This window comes from Fistularia commersonii, chromosome 11, assembly GCF_037954325.1.
Source record: "Fistularia commersonii isolate RoL2024-O1a breed Wild chromosome 11, RoL_Fcom_v1.0, whole genome shotgun sequence".
In the NCBI taxonomy this organism is placed as follows: Eukaryota; Metazoa; Chordata; class Actinopteri; order Syngnathiformes; family Fistulariidae; genus Fistularia; species Fistularia commersonii.
Window position 1 is genome coordinate 6,642,159 of NC_141294.1, and position 19,957 is coordinate 6,662,115.

General features: G+C 39.9%; 1 protein-coding gene across 49 annotated transcripts in view; it reads left to right on the forward strand.

The window, feature by feature from the left end:
* Positions 1–19,957, forward strand: part of rims2a (regulating synaptic membrane exocytosis 2a) — a 133,555-nt gene that overhangs the window by 6,367 nt on the left and 107,231 nt on the right. For 39 of the 49 annotated variants that reach the window (XM_086154711.1, XM_086154714.1, XM_086154741.1 and 36 more), the window contains exons 3-6: positions 14,311–14,343; positions 15,230–15,322; positions 18,979–19,189; positions 19,904–19,915. In XM_086154711.1, the coding sequence (XP_086010837.1) occupies positions 14,311–14,343; positions 15,230–15,322; positions 18,979–19,189; positions 19,904–19,915 (349 nt within the window). The remainder of the gene's footprint in view (positions 1–14,310; positions 14,344–15,229; positions 15,323–18,978; positions 19,190–19,903; positions 19,916–19,957) is intronic. The other 10 variants (XM_086154713.1, XM_086154702.1, XM_086154693.1 and 7 more) reach the window with 3 other exon arrangements.

Consider the following 19,957-nt stretch of genomic DNA (forward strand, 5'->3'; position numbering starts at 1 on the left):
ATTCCCCAAGGGAAGAGAGGGAGAGAGAGAGAGAGAGAGAGAGAGAGAAAAGAGAGAGAGAAAGAGTGAAAGTGAAAGAGAGGATGCTGTCTTGACTCTATAAAGCACAACGCATGCCAGATGAATACATCATCATGCTAATTAAAGTAACACTGTGTTTTGGTTATGGACGGTTGGCACGTTGTCAAGCAGTTTGGCTCAGCAGGATGGGAAATCTCATTAGAACACAACTGCCATCATGAAAATGATATATAATGTATTTACAAGCTCCTCGTGAGCATTTTTTGTGGCAGTAAAACTGCATAACTTCAGTGTTGAGGTGTTTTGTTTCTTTTACATCTCATTCAGTACCCCAGTGAACCAATCCTCAGCCTGATATATACCTATACTCTATTTCTCTATGTACTTTATTGCACGTTTATGTAAAACAGTACATGTTGACAACAAATCCTATTGTAAGACCAAAATTTACCATGTCTTATCTTGTCTCTTGATAAATAGTGATATCGATATCCTGGAAAACCAAGCTGAAGCCTATTTCAAATGACAGTTCAGAAATACTTTTAGGCAAAACAGTTGACACTAGCCTTTTAAAGTTGTCACTGTATTTGTGGAGCTTTTGTCTCCTAACGATCTAAACGGCTTAATAGTAGTGGGCTATTTAATAGTGAATATAGCAGCTGAAACAAATGTTTCTACCTAAAACAACCGATACAAAGAGTTGCAAATTTCTGAGATGCGATTAAGAACAAGGGGGAGCAGCCAACAGTGTTTTTCCATTTGCTTCAAACTGTAATGGCAGGAGGTTAAAGATGTAGAGGACACAGTGGGATTTGAACTTTGTACCAATTTTTGCTGTGTCTGCTGTTCAAAAAATGCAAGATTAATAAAATTTGGATCTAATTGAAAATTATCAAATGGAGAGAAGAGGCCACTTAATACTGAGAGGTACTACTGAGATGGAATTTTGTCCCTTGTAAAGTCAACTTAAAAAAGCACAGGAAGCCGTAGTCTTGAAGACTCAGTGAAATCTTTCATGTGGATTATGATGGCATAATGATTCTAATAATAATAATTATGTAGTAAAATAAAAAATGAGGGTGAGCATTTCTTTTTGCCTCTTGCCGCTTACACATCAATGTCAGACTTAAGTCCACATCGCAAATCTTACTCATAGAGTATCTTTGATCACGCAGATGATGATGGCAGGATGTTGGTACGTCATGCAGTTTGTTAAATGTAAAACCAAATTCCCAAAACATTTACATATTCTCTGGATTGTTGAGATGGGTTGGGATCTCTGCCTGATGCATTTTACATTAGGGTTGTTAGATTCACTGATAATGAAAGCAGGACCCCAAAAAGTGTATTTGTTGAGTAGTATTGCCTCAACTCATCCCTGAATAGCAATGCCTTCACTAACATTGAGGAAAATGTCTCTCATTGCAATAGTGTAACTAATGCATTTGATAGTTATATGAGAATATAGCTGTGTGGCCAAGTGGATCAAGCAATATCATGCTTTGTCTTCACTTGCAATGTTTCTCAGTTTGTTGTGCTTTTTTACTGAGCCGCAGCACAAAGTAACACCTGTATCCTTTGAATGTGTGTGTACTGATTATGTTTACGTTCTACTGAGGTGTTTACAAGTCACTGGCTTTGGGACAGAGGAGAGATCAGGCGATGCTAGAATTGAAAATATTTTAAAAAAGGAAAGACAATTCAAAACTTTCGTAGCGGGTTAGGATGGGTGGGGGTAGAATGAGAACGGATGAGGGGCGAAAGGAGAGGAGAGAAAAGGAGAAGAGAACATCAGAGAGAAAATGAGAGGAGAGACATTGACGTGCGAGATGCTATCAGGTCTGGTTGCTGATATGACAGCCTCACTCCCCACTGACAGAGCAATCAGCCTGCCATTTCCCATAGCCTGCGATTCTCCCGCGTTGCATCGCATTGGGCTCTTTTGTTTCTGGGGCTTTGTTCAAAGTAACATCTGCATTCGTCAGCAGAGGTTTTATTCTCTTTTGGTCTCTTATCCCTCAAGCAAAGTTTGAAGGGGTTTTCCAGTCCCTGGCAGTGCAATTTAAAATGCCCTTGGCAAAACATAACTGCAGGAAAATGTTACAATGAGTAGTAGTTAAATGGCACATAATGGATGCGGCATCTATGTAGTAGAGAAAGCGCAGCGTTATAGTGCTGCTTATCGTGATCCCTTCTAAGGGTTGTCTAAAATTATTCTAAAAAACCAACACGTCCAGCCACATATGGGAGCGAATGTGTTGGTGACTTACACTTGCAAAAGGATCTGCTGATGAATTGTGATTATGAAGGGGAACGGTCTATGAATGTGGAAATAGCAAGGTTTAATGTCAGCATATAATGCCAATTACATATGATCAACTTCATGTTGGAGTTAGGGAGGCTTTAGGAAATTGTTGAGAGGAAAGTTACCCGGGTACCTCAAATATGTACATTGTTTTCTGTGGAAATCATTTGAAAGCCAAAACATAAAAAAGACACAGAATCAACTTTAGTGAAAGAAACATATGTGAACAGTAATTTTGAAAACATGTGGTGGGACGTTAGCACTCACATCACCTTCCTTTCCCGTGCCCCTCCCCCGTCCATCCATGATACACGCCATCTGATGCTGTTAGCGAAACCTTGTGCAACTGTGGAACGTGTGTCTGCCATGCAATATTTGGCTGAAAATGCATCCGCTAACCCATGGGTAGTGTGAAACATGGTGAGCTTTACAGAAACAAGTAAGACAGCAAAAATGAATTTTCCAGTAGCTTTTTCAAAAGAGAAGACTGGTAGCGATTCAAGTGGCTACTGAGGTGTGATTTTTAACCTATGACATTTCCCTCCAGGTTGGTTTTTCTGATTGCTAAAATCTGAAAGGTCAGAGTAAAGGCACCTCTCCTTTCTGTACAGCAGAGGTCCCTATTTATGTGCCTTGGAGGATCCACATTTTCCAGGTTTTTGTCTCTCCAGCTTGTTCTCTCTCTCTCTGTGTTTCAGAAAGATGTATGAATCAGCACAATAGTCATAAAGTGACATTGAGTGGAAACCAAACCGGGGTAACTCGGTGATCTTCAGCTGTGTCTAATTTTGTGTTTTTCTTTGTATATGTTCAAGTTCACGGTTCGTAGAGATATAAGAATAGGGTGTAAGAGATTCTCTGATTTTGGAAACTGACCTCTCACTATAGGTGCCATGTCATCTCAAGGTAATTGTTCTCAAAGAAAGAGAACCATCAGACTATTAATAGAAGAGAAATCCAGTCATCAAGCATCCACACAGCTAAACATACAGAAAAGCCTGCAGTCCTTTGGGTTTCCCAGAAAGCCAGGCAGGCAGAAGCAAAGAGGCTTAGAGGTCAGACTATGACCACCAACAAGAAACAAGAACTGATAAATGTGTGGTGAAAATTCTTGAATTATTCCTTTATTGAGAAGTTAAGTCTTGGTTTCCCTTGCATCTTATGTTTGTACAGTTCCATTCATCATGAAACACTTGTCCCTGTCAGCTTCTGCTTATCTAAGGCATTCATCTGAAATATCTGCTTTTGATTAACACACATTTCTTTGTTGTTTTGTTCTTCTTATTTTATATCCATTAATACACATACATGGTAACAATACAGAATAAAATCTCAAGATTGGGTTTCATCTTCTTACATCTCTAATCGACATCAAGCTGTTTGAATAAAATTAATTTGAATCATACTGGTTGAAGCCATGTAACAGATCCAGCCATTAAAGTCATTAGCAAGCCATAACTTGAAGGGACAAAGTAGTTTTTAGACTATATATATATAGATATATATCTATATATATATAGATATATATTTCATATAGATACATATTTATTACTTTCATAAATCCCTCAGTAGGAATTTTATAAATTATATATATATTTTTTTATATTTTTTTCTGGATATATTTGGAGTGACAAATAATCAGATTTGATATGACCTCTTGTACGTTATAGCTGTTGTAGCAACTCGATACAGTGGTGTTGAACGTTAAAAGCTAAATTGTCATTAGACCATTGTAGGTTGGCTGTGAGCAAATGTCTTTCACCATTTTTCCTCTTCACGTGGACTGTTTTACTTCATACAACTAAATCATTCTCAAAGGTGATTGTACAAATACCGCTCAGGTCTCAAAGTCTAATATCTTCATTGTATATTCCACACTCAGGTTGTAGTTCATTGATCCAAACCAAATGTAATTATGTAACGGAGATAGCATCAATGAAAATGAAATACTGCTCCATAAAATTGAAATGAAAAACAGGCTTCTGTATGCTTTCACCCCAGATGTTTGGCTGAGTGTGTGAGCTGGAATATTTACTAGCACTCGTTTACATAGGCTGGTCTAATCTCGCTTTCCTGTGCGCGCGTGTGGGCGTGCGTGCGTGCGTGCGTGCGTGCGTGCGTGCGTGCGTGCGCGCGCATACGCGCGCGTATGTGTTCATCTCATTCAAGACTCAGCTGGTCGGAGCAGGTGCAAGCTGGTGACTGAAACACGTGCGAACTGTCTTCTAATATGCCTGTGTGGCCAAAAAAACTTGCACCATCCTGTGCTTTCTATAAACAAACGCAACCGCTTCGTGTCACCCATAACACAGGCGGTCAGACATTCTTTGCTCTCACTGAAACACACACACACACACACACACACACACACATTAGCTCCACAGAGGCCTCACAACCAGACAGTTGACTTTATTATGTAATAATTGCTGCAGTGATTCTGTTTGAAAACTTTACATTTGCTTATGCAATCCCGGCTGTCAAGGTGGTGAGGTTTTGTGAAGACATTCTGGTATCACGGCACATCGAAACCCTGTGAAACTGCGCTTTTCGGAAGCTTTTGCTATGAACATAGTTCTCCCAGTACTATCAACTGGTTCTTCGGCATCCCGGATCAGAGGATGGGATGTTTAGTAGCATTACAGTGCTTTACATGTACAGTAACTGCAGGTAGATTATGGGGACAGCTGACTGACATAAATAGGGGGAGGATAAAGAGCAGCCATTATTATGACGTCACCGATGCAACCATGCCCCTTATATAAGCCCAGTCTTTAAAGACTGCACACTGGCACCACCATGTAACCTACACTAGGACATACTGTACATCATACAGATAGCGTGGACCACTGCTCACTGTGCCTTGGGCTGTTAATGGCTTTGTTGAGGCTCTGAATTATTCCAGAGATTCAGTGTCTATTTGTGAGCCTGTTCTTGTCTCTTTATGGTTGCTGTGGCTGTGCAGTGTAGTTTGCAATACGCACCATGAAAATAACAGTGCAGGCCTGTTTTTCATCCCCATCATCTGACACTGATTAGGACACAGACAGAGAGAGAGAGCTGATGCTGTGATCCCAGGATCGTGCCCTTAGACCGAAGTCTGATGGAGGATCTCCTGCTAATCCCTTAATATCACTCGCCCCACTGAGATACTGCCACCAACACCATAGTGATGCTGTGATGACCTGGTTGTGTCTAAGTGTGGGTTTGCGGGGGAGGGGGGTGGGAGGGTGACATAAGGTGGTCTTTATAGAAACAAAGAAATTTTAAATGAGCTTAGTTTGATGTTTTCAGCATACTCTTATTAAAATCGGATGCACAATCTGTTGCAAATGTCACGTACATTGCACGATACATGCTATTTAGTTTTTGATAATGATTAATGTTATATAGTATTCTAACTCTTCAAAATTAGACCCCTTGTCCTATGTGATATACCTGAAATTCTTCTTTCATAAAAGCAGAATATAATAACAGGGTGTTGAATCTTGATGCAGCCATTGAAAGTCATCTGAAATAAGGTCACAGAGGGGCTGGATCTGCTTTGGCTGTTACTGTAGACATTTGGTTGCTATATCCAAGTGTGGGATGTTGTTTGGATGGCTGGCTTTAAATCTGTGCAGAGGCCAACAAATGCGAGGGAATTGTGTAATTTGGGATTTTAGCCGGACAAATGTTGAAAACCATCGCGTTCAAGTTCATTTCACTTATTATGTATGGTGACCATATCGGTTTATTCGCTGCCCATACAGAATAACTTCATGGAGGTAACGGACACCTTGCCTGGATGCGTAACACCATACGGGATCTACACCAATATTTTAGCAAAGTGATGGCCGTGGCCTCTGAGCAGTGAAGAAATATCAGGTTACCCTCTTGTTTTTCTGCTTATGTACACTGAATACTTTTGAGTTAAACAATTAGTTAATGTTGACGTACTGCAGTGATGAATTAGCACAGGAAGGTGTAGTAAGGCCAAGCCAACAATACCCAGGGTATCTATTACATCGCTATTGTTAGCCATAGCCTGGATATTATTATTTCCCTGAGTAAGACATGGCAGTTTCTGTACATAACACCTGCTGCTGTTGTCCAGAAACAACAACAACAGCGCCTAGTTTTGTATCTGTTTGTAGATGGACTGAATGTGATGAAAGAAGAATAGAAAGAGGAAAAAATATTGTGGCAGGTGTTTCAGAATCTGAAATAGATTGTTATCATTACTTCAGTCATCAGTTCTAACATTGTTGCAGTGTTTGTACAGAGAAAACTCGCTCTTAAGCAGTAAGAAAAGACTAAATCTAGGTTTTTGCTGACTATGAGACTGGAAGTAATATGGCAATAGGAAGACCGGGCAGAATTGGTGCTTGAGGAATAGCATTGCCACTTGAGGAGGAAGAGGGTTAGTGGAGGACACGGAGTGGAAGTCAGCCTCGGTCTGGCTATTGGTGCCTGAGATTGGGCGACGGTGACCTAGTGGTTTTACATGCACAGGGCAAGGATTGAGGCTGGCTCTCTGGAGTATTCCCAGTTGTGCAATTCAGCCATGAATAGGAGGAGGTGTGACATGCTAACATGGAACAGTATCAGCTGTCGAGAAACTGCTGATTGCAGCTACGGTAAAACGTATCTGTCAGAATGAAGAAAGTAAAGTGATGGAGGGAGACAATCGAGCATTCACATACTTAGAACCGTCCTTATCAAAGTGACGTATGTGTAAGACAACAAACAGGGTTAATCACTGCTGCAAGGCATTTAATATTGTTCATGGAGTGTTTTCTCTACAATATATTAACAGTATACAGTATACAACAGTATATTAAGCTATTAAAAATTAATACACTTCCTCATTGCCTTGCATGAAAATTCATTTGACGCTGTTGGTGATGAGCTGACTCTTTGCCACTTGGAAGTCTCGCAGGAGGGAAGATATGATGCAGCTCAATTGAATCCTGGCAGGTGATCCAAGGAAACAGATGGATTTTAGTTATATTTGGCAGTAGATTAGCCACTTCCCCATTGCTCAGAAAATCTGACATTGCCAGCTCCTGTTTAACAATCTGAATATTCGTCCTTGGTCAGTAGGTCTGGCTTAGGCGCTGTTTGATTGCCTGTGCTGATGAGTGTTCCTTATGAAGTCAATGGTATCTGCATGGTACAGGGCCCGGCTGTGGTAATGGGCCAGCCCTTCCACACTGAGGAAATTGCCCTCTTTCTTTCCCTTCTGTCCTGCTTTTCCACATTGTGCCAAAGGAAGTTATCAAGATTATCCCCTGTACCCGATCCTCTTTTCAGGTGAAGAGAGAGTGTTTAATGGGCGTGTATTTGCAAGTGTATTTGCAGTCCCTATGTCCTCTATTGTAAGTCGCTTTGCATAAAAGCGTCTGCCAAATGCAATGTAATGTAATGTAATGTAATGGAGAGGTAAATGAACAGGTTGCACAGACGTACTTGTCTGTCTTTAAATAAGCTCTATTTTTGACAAACTTGCTTTTTTAACTTTGAGAATTGCTAAGAAAGGGCAGCAGAGGTGCTATGAGTGGAGAATTTGGTAGCTTGTGACTTGCAGGGACGCTGCTCATACAGTCATGCCAACATTCACAGTATTTGCCACAAGTGTCTTCTTCATCATGAGAGTAACGACTCAGCCTCATCTCTTTATGGTACGTTTTTACGCGTGCTATATTATCTAACCCCTCTTTAAAAAAAAAAAGTCTGCTTTATTTCCACTGAAATCTTTTCATGTCAAATCATATCTTCCAGATGTTACAACCAAGATGACAGCAGAGTTTTTTTTATTGTTTTGTTTGCCCTATTTTATGCCCCTTAGGCAAAATGTAAATGATCCATTACTAGCAGAAGGCATTTTTAGAGGATTTTGAGCAGATAATGCCATGATTAAATATGAGTTCTAATTTTGTTAGAAGTAATAGTTTCCTATGAAATAAGCCACTTGCAAATAGGAAAAGCAAACAGTAGTTTTAATGCCAATATATATAACTGAGATTGTTATTAGACAGGTTGGTTAGTTATGCTGCAATGCACTTGTGTTTGTTTCCAGAGTGCAGTCATCCCAAAATGTAAGCCTGTTTCCTGTTTTTAAATCTTTTTTTGACCTCCTCCTTCCCTAAATCAAACTCTCCGATCCCTGCATATTTTCAGTTCTTTCTCACTGTACAAATTGGGTCACATTACTACATGCTGAACATACACAAAATATACATGCTATCATTATTAGATCCAAATCAATAGCACACTGCAGTGCCTCCAGCCTGAAAAGAAGAGTTCATTCCACAGGTCACTTGACTCTGAATGATTTCAGACAGACAGTAACCTCATAATCTGGCAGTACTAACTTGCCGGGATGGTGTTAATGATGTATGTAGTTGGTATTTATCCACTGAGCCAGATTACTCCCATATGATCCAATTATCACTCAGTCTGTAGTCGACTCAGAGGGCCTGCAGGGTCACTGCTTAGCCATAAGATCCTCTATTGCAGATTTTCTGCTCCAGTGTTAACACTCCGGTCGTCCTCTGTTTAACTGTCAAGTATTGGGGAATACCAATATCGTCCTCTGAAAAGAGCCTGCTATGTGTTGTTCAGATACTCACGCATGATTGAAGAAAATAGTTTAGTACTGTAAAGTGTGCAGAAAAGGCTGATTCTATAAACGCTAGAAATATATATGTTACAGCTTTATGTGTAGCTGCATGTATAACCAGACTGCTATTCCTGATGATATCCTACATTATAGCAGTTTTCCCACCATCTGACATTTAGAAAGAAAATTGAAACCTATTTTTTGTATCTTTTTTTCAAAGCAGCAGAGTCCTGTAATTGTGATTTTTTTTTTTCCAGTAGGAGAGTTTGTGTAACTGGAAATTAATTATCTTTTTGTTGGCAAGCGTTTAAGCTCAGCAAAGTGCCAGCCAGTACTTTGTAGGTCTGCACAATTGGTTTGTCAGAAGACAGCAAGATGATGGAATGACTTCCTCAGTGCATTTTGTCATTAATAGAATGCTGACGCAAACAGTATTCATAAACCAGGAGTATGTTTGGCTCCTTGCATCCTTACATCAGAATCTAAAGGGGTTTTTTCTGCATTAAGAAGGCAGTTGTGGACTCTAGTAAGGATAAGAAGGTTGCTTCCATGCTCATTTACTAAGACTAGAGACAGTATCAGTCAAATAATCACAATTCTTAAATTTTGTCATGCTGTGAAATGACATTGCAGATCATGGAAGAACCTCTCGGTCACAATTGTTTCAAATACTTTTGAGTTTCACGCTTGCACTGTGAATTGGATCTCTATGACCAAAAGTTGTTGAAAGCTGCACTGCTCATCAAGAAATAATGCTAAAAAATTTAAAACAGAGAAAAAAGTAGATCACCATGATGCGATGCATTCTGTTGCTTTCTCCCACAGCATCAGATTAATACACAGATTCTTTTTTTCCCAGATTACCAGAACAGCAGTTTATTACATGTGCGTTAGGAAACATGAGCCTACACCTCAACTCAGGGGTCTGTAATAACTTGGCCCTACATCATATTCTCTCAGAGTTCAACCGTTAAACAATTGCATCTGCCAATTTTTATACATTGACTTTATATACAGTAGAATGTTTCTTTTGTGAAATATTGAGCGAATACACTCAGTTTTTGCCTCTTCGTAAAGAACTGGCTCACTCAACAATGTGTGTTTTCATATTTAGAATACACTCATAATAGCTGTGACCTCTGTGACTGGTTGTTTTGTCTCTGCAGCCCACCTCGGCTGCCGCTGTGGGTGTGGGAAATTGTGATGATTCAGAGCTCGTTGTACGTTTGTCACCTCGGCGTATTTCTCTAAACACAAATCTCAAGCGGGCGGTTAACGGGTGAAGGGAAGAGGCAGAGACATTTCGCTGTTCGGAAGGAGGAATGACAATTCTGAGTCTCTTTTTCTCTCTGTTTCGGGCTTATTCTCAATAGCCGGCCCATCATCAGAGAGCTCTGTTTAATTAAATCTTCAAGATCTAACTAAAATATTCAAGTCCATGTGACAGCCAGCTGTGTAATTTTCTCATTGCTTGCTCAAAAGGTGACCTGTTTACTCAACTCTCCCAGGAATCTTACTTCATTGTGAGAGAACAAGCGACAGCAACCAACCTGCGTACATTTGGTCATAGATCGTATACTTAGAAATAATTTTTTAAGAATTTATTAATCCCTCACAGGGAATTCATCTTTGCATCACGCTGGGGGAGCAGTTTGGGGTTAAGCAATACTTTGACAGGCTAGGAGGGGAATCAAACCTGGAATGTTTGTTTCCAAGGACAATTGCACGAACCACCAGCGCCACATTGTCCCTCATCATGTTATCAATGGTATTAATGACAATGGTATAATAATATTGAACAGTTAAGCCATACAGTGCTGTGTTGATATACTTTCATTACCTTAGTTTCACAGTTTAAGCTACATTATGTATGACGCTAAATGAGATGACATGATTACATTTGTCTGCTGCTTTTCTGTGTGTGCCTGCGGTTTTTTTCATTTGTTCGTGAAGCAAGAAGATGTTTTAGGAATTATCCTGTCTGACTTCTGGAGAAAATATCTTTTCACAAATACAGTAACTCAAATTTTTAATAGATGATCAAATTATGAAATTAGCAGTCTGATTAACTGATTGATAAACAAACATATTTTTCAGTTCTTCATGTTTAGCCTGCTTGTAATTAATTATTTCCCTCCTCATCAAATACAAACGACACCACTGTCTCAGGGCGTAATAAGCGACTCAGAGGGTCAAGTTCCTAGAGGGTCAGGCTGCACAACTGTCCACTAGAGAGCAGTGAAGTACCAGTCATTGTCAAACCTGACTGCCTCTCAATGGCAAACCAGTGAGGCGGAGAAAGTGGAGGCCTAAACACGGAACACAATAAAACCCAAGACTAAAAATAGCAGCTACATGTTACAGTTTAAGGCTCTGACACAAATAAGAGACTCGCATTCCATGAGACTGCCTTTTCCACTAATCTTCCAAAAAAAAAAGAAAATTTTTGATGATGTGTGTGCCAGGGGGAATTCATGGGAAGCAGAGTGAAGGTTAAACAGCTGGCTAACAGAGAGCAGATCTGCTCTGCAGCCCTCCTCGGCAGCCAGGTTACCAAATACGTCACTTGTGACATTTTACACTCACTCCATTAACTTCCCTGTGTGAAATAATACACTGTACGCGCGCACATACACACACACACTAACACACACACACACAACCACACGAGCACACACGTTCGCATGAGTACAGTACACATGGGAATGGACACACGAAAGTGGATGCATAGACAGATACCCTCACACATGCACAAACACACACACGCACATGCTCTGTCCAGCAGCTGTCCAAGCAGGCTGTAGGTTCGATCAGATAAATATGAGGCTTGTAGTGCGACTAAAGAGACGAAGCCGATGGGATCGATAAAGAACGGCACTGCGGGTCATCAGGAGAACACGGCGGGAGGATAAATATGGACTGGCTCATTGGAAAACAGACCGGAGAGACTGATGGGTACACAGGACTATATCTTCTCTCGTGTGTTCTCCCAACAATCTGACTCAGATCTGACCAATTGCTTTCTCTTGTGTGCTTTTCATCTAGTTAAGGCAAACTCCTTCTACTTTTTCTTTCGGCTTTTCCCGTCAGGGATCGCCACAGGGAATCAACCCTCTCCAACTAACCCTATTCTCTGTATCCTCCCCTCTCACATCAACTAACTGCATATCCTCTCTTACTACATCCATAAATCTTCTCCATGGTCGTACTCTAGACCTCCTGCCCGGCAGCTCCAATTCCAGCATCCGTCTACCAATATATTCACTATCCCTCCTCTGTACACGACCCAACCGTCTCGGTCTGGCTTCTCTGACCTTCTCTCCAAAATGTTTAATATGTGCAGTTAAGGCAAACTAGGAGTTCTCAACTGTGCATTTAATTTGTATTATTTTGCATTTCACTAATAGAACACCTAGATATACAGTATACCAGATAAGAGCTGGACTTTTGTCAGATGTTATATCGTAATATTTTGACATATATGTACATCTATGTATATGTATGTATGTGTATACATATACATATATATATATATATTTCATATTTTTGATTGATAGTTTTCAGGAACAGAATTGATCTCAGACATTGCTCATTTCAAAGTGTTAAGTTCAGGGTGGAAAATATACATGTTAAACTTCAAACACTAAAACACATTAAAATTCATCAACAAACTATAAATGGACCAAATCCAATTAACACTTTATATTTTCACACCCACAAAGGATCATAAGCCCCCCACAATAACTTGAATAACTTGTTTGAAATGAGTGGTTGTGATGAGGTGTGTGAAATTTCAATGTGTGATTCTCAGATTCTGTGTTTCAGTTTTGTCCTTTACTTCACATTTGCACACGGATAAAGTGGCTGAGCATGAGCGTTAAATAGTTTGTGGATGCTAGACCGTCATATGGTTGGATGGAGGGTGGGTTTGTGTGTTGGTATGTGTGTGCTGCTGCTCTTGTCAAGGTGTATTTGTTCAAACTTCTAGATAGACTTATGTTGAGTACAAGTCACAGCTTAAGGTCCAGGATGAATTGTTAATTCTTAAAGAGCCCACTCAAATTCTAAATTATTTATTTCAAACCTGTCCTATCGGTAAGATAGCTATCTAAATTTTGCATCTTTTGGTTGTGAAAATAATTTTCCCCATGGTTAAGAAGAACATGGATGATGACATTTTAAAGAAAATAAATTGCTTCTTTTGAACAGCAGATCGGTATCAATATTTTGTCTGTTTTATTACTGACTACAAACAGGTCAGCACTTGCTTCTTGAGTAACATCAAGTATATTCAAGTAAATTCACTGGAATGTAAACACTAATGTTGGTTGTGATACTTGCAGACAAGCTGTGGTAAATCTATAACAGCATTTACAAGATACTCCCTAAAATTTCACTTTTTTTCCCACGTTCCCATGTTCATTAGTTTGTTCTTTTCTCCTGATGGTCAGAAGAAATGGTAAAAGTCACTGACGAATCATTTTTGTGCAGTTGTGTTACCATAACTAAACACAAAGATGCCCAACTCCCTCATTGTATTTGCCTTGAGGTGCAGATGATTACTCAGATTACCCCTCTAGTTGAAGTCTTTAAACCACAATTCTGTCAGAAACAGTTCATTTCCGGTGGTACAAGTTCTATGATTTTAGTTTTTTTTTTTTTTATAGTCACTCTTATTCACCTACTTTACAGAATTGGGCTTGAATATAACCCAAGATAACCCTGATGACATCCCTACGGTAGCCATTGTATAGTTATCACACAATGAGATCTTTGCTTGTTCTAACCTGCATTTATCCAGGATTTTCACTTGATTTACTTAATTTTCAACTTCAAATTACCAACTAACTTCAGACAGGGTAGGTTAACTCTGTCATTCAAATCTAAAACCATAACTTCAGATGCAGCAGAAATGAAATGCCTTGCTCCAGTCTGATGGACTGTTTTGGACGCTTTGACCTGGATTGTATTTATAAGAGCTTGTGGGCTCAGGATGACTGGATTAAATTTAACTATGACTTACAGACGTACTCAGTAATGATATTTCATATTCAGTATGTGTTTGACAAAGGGTGGTGGTCACATGAAGCAGTCAATTTTATTTGCAAGTTGTCCCATCTTTGATATTACTTTATGACATTTGTTTCCCATGATCTTCTTAATGTCACTGACGTTATCATCACTGCATAATCGCTCTCATCTGATCACCTTCTATAATATCAAGGATTTATATTATAGTTAAAGAATTATTTATGTCATGCACATCTTTATATTCTCAGTTGTGTCAATGTTTTGTCCTCTTGATTGTTTTTTTTTTTTTTTTCCATCTGTTTGTGTTCCGTATGCACTGAGCTGTGCACATTTTTTTTTTTCAATATTTTAGGATCAAAGAAGAACCAAAGCCTCAGTCGGCACAGTAAGTAACTCCAATACCCAGAGTGCTCTAGGCTTTGACACTTCTTCCTGTCAGTTGGTGCTGTGTGCTTCATGTGGCTTTCTCCTCTTTGTACGGGAGAAAAATAAAAGAGATGTCAGTAATGTCATGGAAAGCAGCTATATTGCGGATCAATTGCACAATGGCATTTTATTTCATTCATTTTCTGTATGTTTTGGACATGCAGCATCCACCAGATTGTTGAGTTTTGTGATCGATTCTAACAGCTGACTACCATGACATCAATGACAATGGCTTTTCCTTTCTACTAGCTTTGTAACAGCCGGGCCCTAAATCCTTTCCTTGTGTTCCTGATCTCCAACTGGCTGCTCATTCTCATCCTGCGTCTCATCCGCTCTCTAATTGGCTTTTGTAGCTTTGTATTTCATCACAAATACAGACTAGATAGGACTGTGCTTCTGGACTTTTCCCACTGTTGCATTTTAAAACTGTGTGTTGAACGAGTCTGACAACCTGACGCTTTTTGCGCCACAAAGCTGAAATAAATAAAACACCTTTCAGATGAACTTATCTAATGCAGCTCTCATTTTCATTGGCTGTAGAGCTTTACATGCTTTGTCTTTCCACCCCTCTACTGTAAGCGTGTCTGTATTCTTCTATCTTTCCTATTTTTCTATCTCTCTTTCTTTATTTCTGACACCTGTGTGTGGTTGTCAGTGTTCCAGTAACTGTTGCTCTGCCTGTGTCCTGGCCTCCTCCTCTCTTTGCTCTGGTTGTAGCAAACACCCCTGTTATTGTTCACTCCTTAGAAATCTGACCTGCTTTTTAAAATCCCTTTCAGGACAGATTGTTTTCTCTAGTGATGACTCATTGTGATGTTTCAGTCACATTTTGCTTATTTGAACAGGTGGTTTCCCTTTAGTGGGATCACTGAGCTGGTAAATAACGTTCTGCAGCCCCAGCAAAAGTCCCAAAATGACAAGGAGCCAGAGCAAGACGCGTAAGTAATAGATTGGACCCTGTTTGACCCTCTTCCCAGCAGGCACAGACAGTCAGTGGTGACCCCAGCGGCTTGATGCACAGGGATTTACCTTAGTGGACCTTAGGATGTGATGCGCATATTTTTGGTGTGTTTTTTTTTTTTTCTTTTTCTTTTCTTTTTTTTTGTAAATAATGTGGATTAATGATTCATTTTTTCCCCCTCAATTTTTGTCAAAATGACTACTATTTTATTTATTTTTCAGTTTTGGCCATGACTACATATTTTTTTGAATGCAATGAAAAATAGTTTATTAAATGTTATTCAAAGTTTATTTCCTTTATGATAATTATTCGCCCTTGGATAATTTTTGGTCATCATTGATAGTTTTCTGTTATTGGTAAAATATATTCTTTTTTTTCCACTTGAGGTTTATTATGCACTAACTTAATCTGCCTGTGGTTTTCCCTTAATGCAGAAGCAGCATAGCTGGAGAAACAATAATCTCTGAAAACCATGCGCAAACATCCTCACAGATGTCACAGTAAACTGTATGCGAACCATGACAGCCAACATTAGAGCAAATGGACAACAATAAGTTAAATGCGAACCATTTTTTAAATGAATTCAATTACAATGAACATTCTCTGCTATGACATTTCAGAGCTCTTGAGCGCTCCTGTAATACTGCAAATGTTCTACACGCTGGCATTATAAATGATGGCTCTTTATTCTGCATTGGAACAGATCCAACAATATTTCCAATTCCATCCGGGCTTTGCAGTACCAGTGTGCAGCAGAAGTGTAGCTTTGTGGCCCTAAGCAAGCGCAACTCAACCGCAAAAGTTAGATTCAGAGAATATGCTATGGAATATGTATCAGAGGAAATGGAGTTCAAGAATGCAAAGTCTTTTTGGTTTACGTATACAGAAATAAAATTTAATAAATGCTACTGCAACAACATGAACACACTTCTACAGAAAATACTGGCAACCTTAATGGCAGGAACATATTGAAAATCTTGGATAAAGTCTCTTCTGAAAAGTCATCAGAATCCATTTCTGGCTCACAGCTGCATGCAGCATAGAAGGAGCTGGTGTAGCAGGTAATGTTGCCAACAGGATGAGCCCCATGTGCGCCTTCTGTTTTTATACTGGCAGGAGAATCCTTGCTTGAGATGATCAAAGATGCTACTAAATTATCATATATGGTGAAGAGCGCATATGGATATCATAAGGCAATGTTTTTTATGGTAAAAATCTTTGATCTGGGTGTTCAGAGCTGTTCTTGCAATATGGTGGTGTGGGCTCGTCTGTGACAGGCATCCTCCTAATGCAGACATGCAAAGGGATCTTCAAAAAGTATTACGCTAATATTGAATATCATGTCAATTCGATCTCTCTCAATACTCTTAATACATCTCCCTCATGCCAACACAGTGTTTTTTTAAAGGAGGAAATTTAGCATCTTCAGACTTGGGAGGGAAGGACGTTTTTTTTTTTACCCCCTGACCCACACACACCAGAAAAAACAAACGTTGTCGCAACTTTCCTAAAAATGTCTTCGTTACACATGGCTGCATTCACTTCCGGTCAAGACTGGAAGTGAACAAGCTTACCGACTGATATTCTTTAGTGAGAGAATTAATGGACTACAGCCATTATTATCATTCATATCTGTGCACTTTCTGTTTTAAAATGTCATCCATGAAAAGGGCTCTTTAAAAATATTTTTTCGTAAAATGTAAAATGGTAACATAAAAGCCATGACAGCCTGACCGCATCCGTGTTTACGACCAGTCAGCATGGCGGCATGGTACTGACTGGCCCATCATAAGACTTTTCTTTTTGTTTTACATGGTATGCTGAAATATGATTACATTTATAGATGTACATATATCATTAATTAAAGAAAGAGGAGTTGAATATTATAGAGTGAAATTAAGCTCAGAAGGTTTGTGGCTTGTACTTCACCCTGGCTATTGATATGTTGAGTATGTCATATGTCAAAGAGGGAGGCTCATGTTACTGGCGGTGTGTACCTCCTCTGGCACAGCCCCTTGGTAAGATAGCGCCGGCATACTATCATTGGATGGGACAATGAAGAGCGTATGATTACTCATCAACAGTGTCACCTACGTGTGACCGAATAAATAAACTGTCTGAAATGGGCGCACCAGCTGCCTACTGGCAAAACTTGACTCTCTTCTGCTCTCCCTTGCACTTCTCTCAGGAACTTTGCATACAAAACATCGACCTTCCTGCACACTGATTATTGCACCTCTGAGTAGCTGTTTCCGATCCCCCTGTCTCCAATAGATATGAATATTGTGATTTTTGATTTGTTTTAGAAGTTTCATCACGCCGGGTGAGATATTTTTGAGCATTAAGAAAATTCAGGAAGGAAGTGACTTAATATCAAGAAAGGGGAGGTTAGCATTTAGCCACTTCTCTCAGCGATCTCATTTGTCAGTACAGCTGTGGCTCATAGCCCTGCAAATTGGCCCAGGATCAAAAGTAGACCCACATCTGTAAACGTTCAAGTGTAAGGACGGATTAAATAAGAATAAAACACGGTTGTTCGTAGTCTTATTTCATGGCTCCCCAGTGACAGTGGCTTTACCGCTCCATATCTCATCTTATATCTTCATCGCTTTATCGGACTTTCTGTCTGCAAATGAGATTTGGTGGGTTCTGTTGAACAAGACTACTTACTAATCTCAGCTTGGTTAACACACAAAAGCTGTGATACAATTAGCTCTGTAATCCTCCTGCAGTGGGGGGCACGCCACTGGCACTCTCTTGTTACCATGCACAGGTGATCGTCGCGGTGTGTGTTTGTGTGTGTGGCCATATACATTTGTGTTTTAAAGGATTAGTTGTGGGTAAAGGAAGTGCGTTTATCTCAAATGCAGAGCTGTATGTGGTAAAAGGATAGTGCTGCTCAATAATTTAGAACTGCTAATGAATGTTGCAGGGGATATGTGGGGCGAAACCAATTCTAATCGCCATATTATGAAGTCAGCCCAGTGTTTAGTTTCCAAGGAGACACTCATTTGACATGTGTCATACAAAATGCATGTGAAGTGGCCATGCAGGTTTTTAGTACCCTCTTGGGACTCCGAGTTCTGGATCTACTGTACAAAATCCCGAGTAACGTATCGGCAGAGAGACAGAAAGCAGCACCTCACCGCACCAGCAGCGTGGCGAGGTTTTGCTGTGCTGGATCACAGAGAATATCATTTTAACAGTACATGTGTCTTTTCAAAGTCAGACTCCAGGGTGTTGTTTGTCTCAGCTTACGACTGTCCCGATAAAGCAACACAGGTGCAAATGATTCATTAAACGCCGGGGAACCTGAGAAAGTGGAATTAAATGATGCGCTTAAACTTGCAAAGCAAATTTGATACCAACTCCACTTTTGGGATATTTATGGTATCAAAGGAGGAGCTCCTAAAGTAATGGTGCTCCCTTCCACCCTATCATGATGTTCACACATCGCACGTGTGCGATGGGATTGAATAAAAGTTTACAAATAAAAAAAATAAAGAAAACAACCTGAAATGATTATTGATCACATTTAGAGAAAATGAGGTCAAATGGTCTATATATACAACATTTTGATTGTTTGTGTTCCCTTTCCCTCTTCTAATACTTTTTCCTCATGTTTACTTTCAGGAAGTTGCACCAGCAGTTTGAATCGTATAAGGATCAGGTTAAGAAGATGGGGGAAGAGTCAAAGCAGGTGCAGGACCAGAAAAGCGATGCCCCAACCTGCGGGATCTGCCACAAAACCAAGTTTGCAGATGGCTGTGGCCACCTCTGTTCATATTGCCAAACGAAATTCTGTGCTCGGTGCGGAGGACGAGTGTCTCTGCGGTCAAATAAGGTAATAGGGGCTTGCATGCCTGGAACTCTCCATTTACAAGAACACACACATACACACACGCTCACATACAGATGTCCCGTCCTCAGGCAAATTTCTCCCTGAGCTGCTATTTGAAATCCAAGGTTACGAAACATTGCAGTAAAATCATAATCTGGGAATTGAGCCAGTGTCGTCTCTCATGGTAACTGATGTTATTCATATGATCAAATTCAACTCTTTACAGAAACTGTCTACATGTTTCTGTGGGAATTCCTTTTGGCCCTTATCATGTGATATGTTAATTCACAGTTGTGTTTCACTGTTAATGTTTATTGGAATGTACTGTTGTTCTGTTTCACCACTGGAGGGAAGTGTTACTCCATTTCTTTCCCCACAGAGGAACCCGATGACAGCTTTTGTATGTGCTTCTCTAGAGCATACCTTCCCTCTGTAAAATCCTGCACACAGACTAAGCCAAAGCTTTTAGTATTAGACCGTTTAAATTTGAATCATGAGCTTTACTGTTTTTAGGCAATACCATCCAATCCTTTGCTTTAACAGTACTACCAGGATCTGCTAATGCCACTCAAAATCTCTTTCCCCTCTATCTGTCTTACTGTCTACCTCCCTCCCCTCTGTCTCCCTCTATCTCGCTCTCTATCTCTCTTACTCTCTCACTCTTTCTCTCTGTCTCTTTCTTTCTGCTGCATTCCTGTTCTCATGGAATTGCAACAGGAGGACAAAGTGGTTAGCAAACCCTTTTCTGCATTTCTTGGGACTGTAAACAAA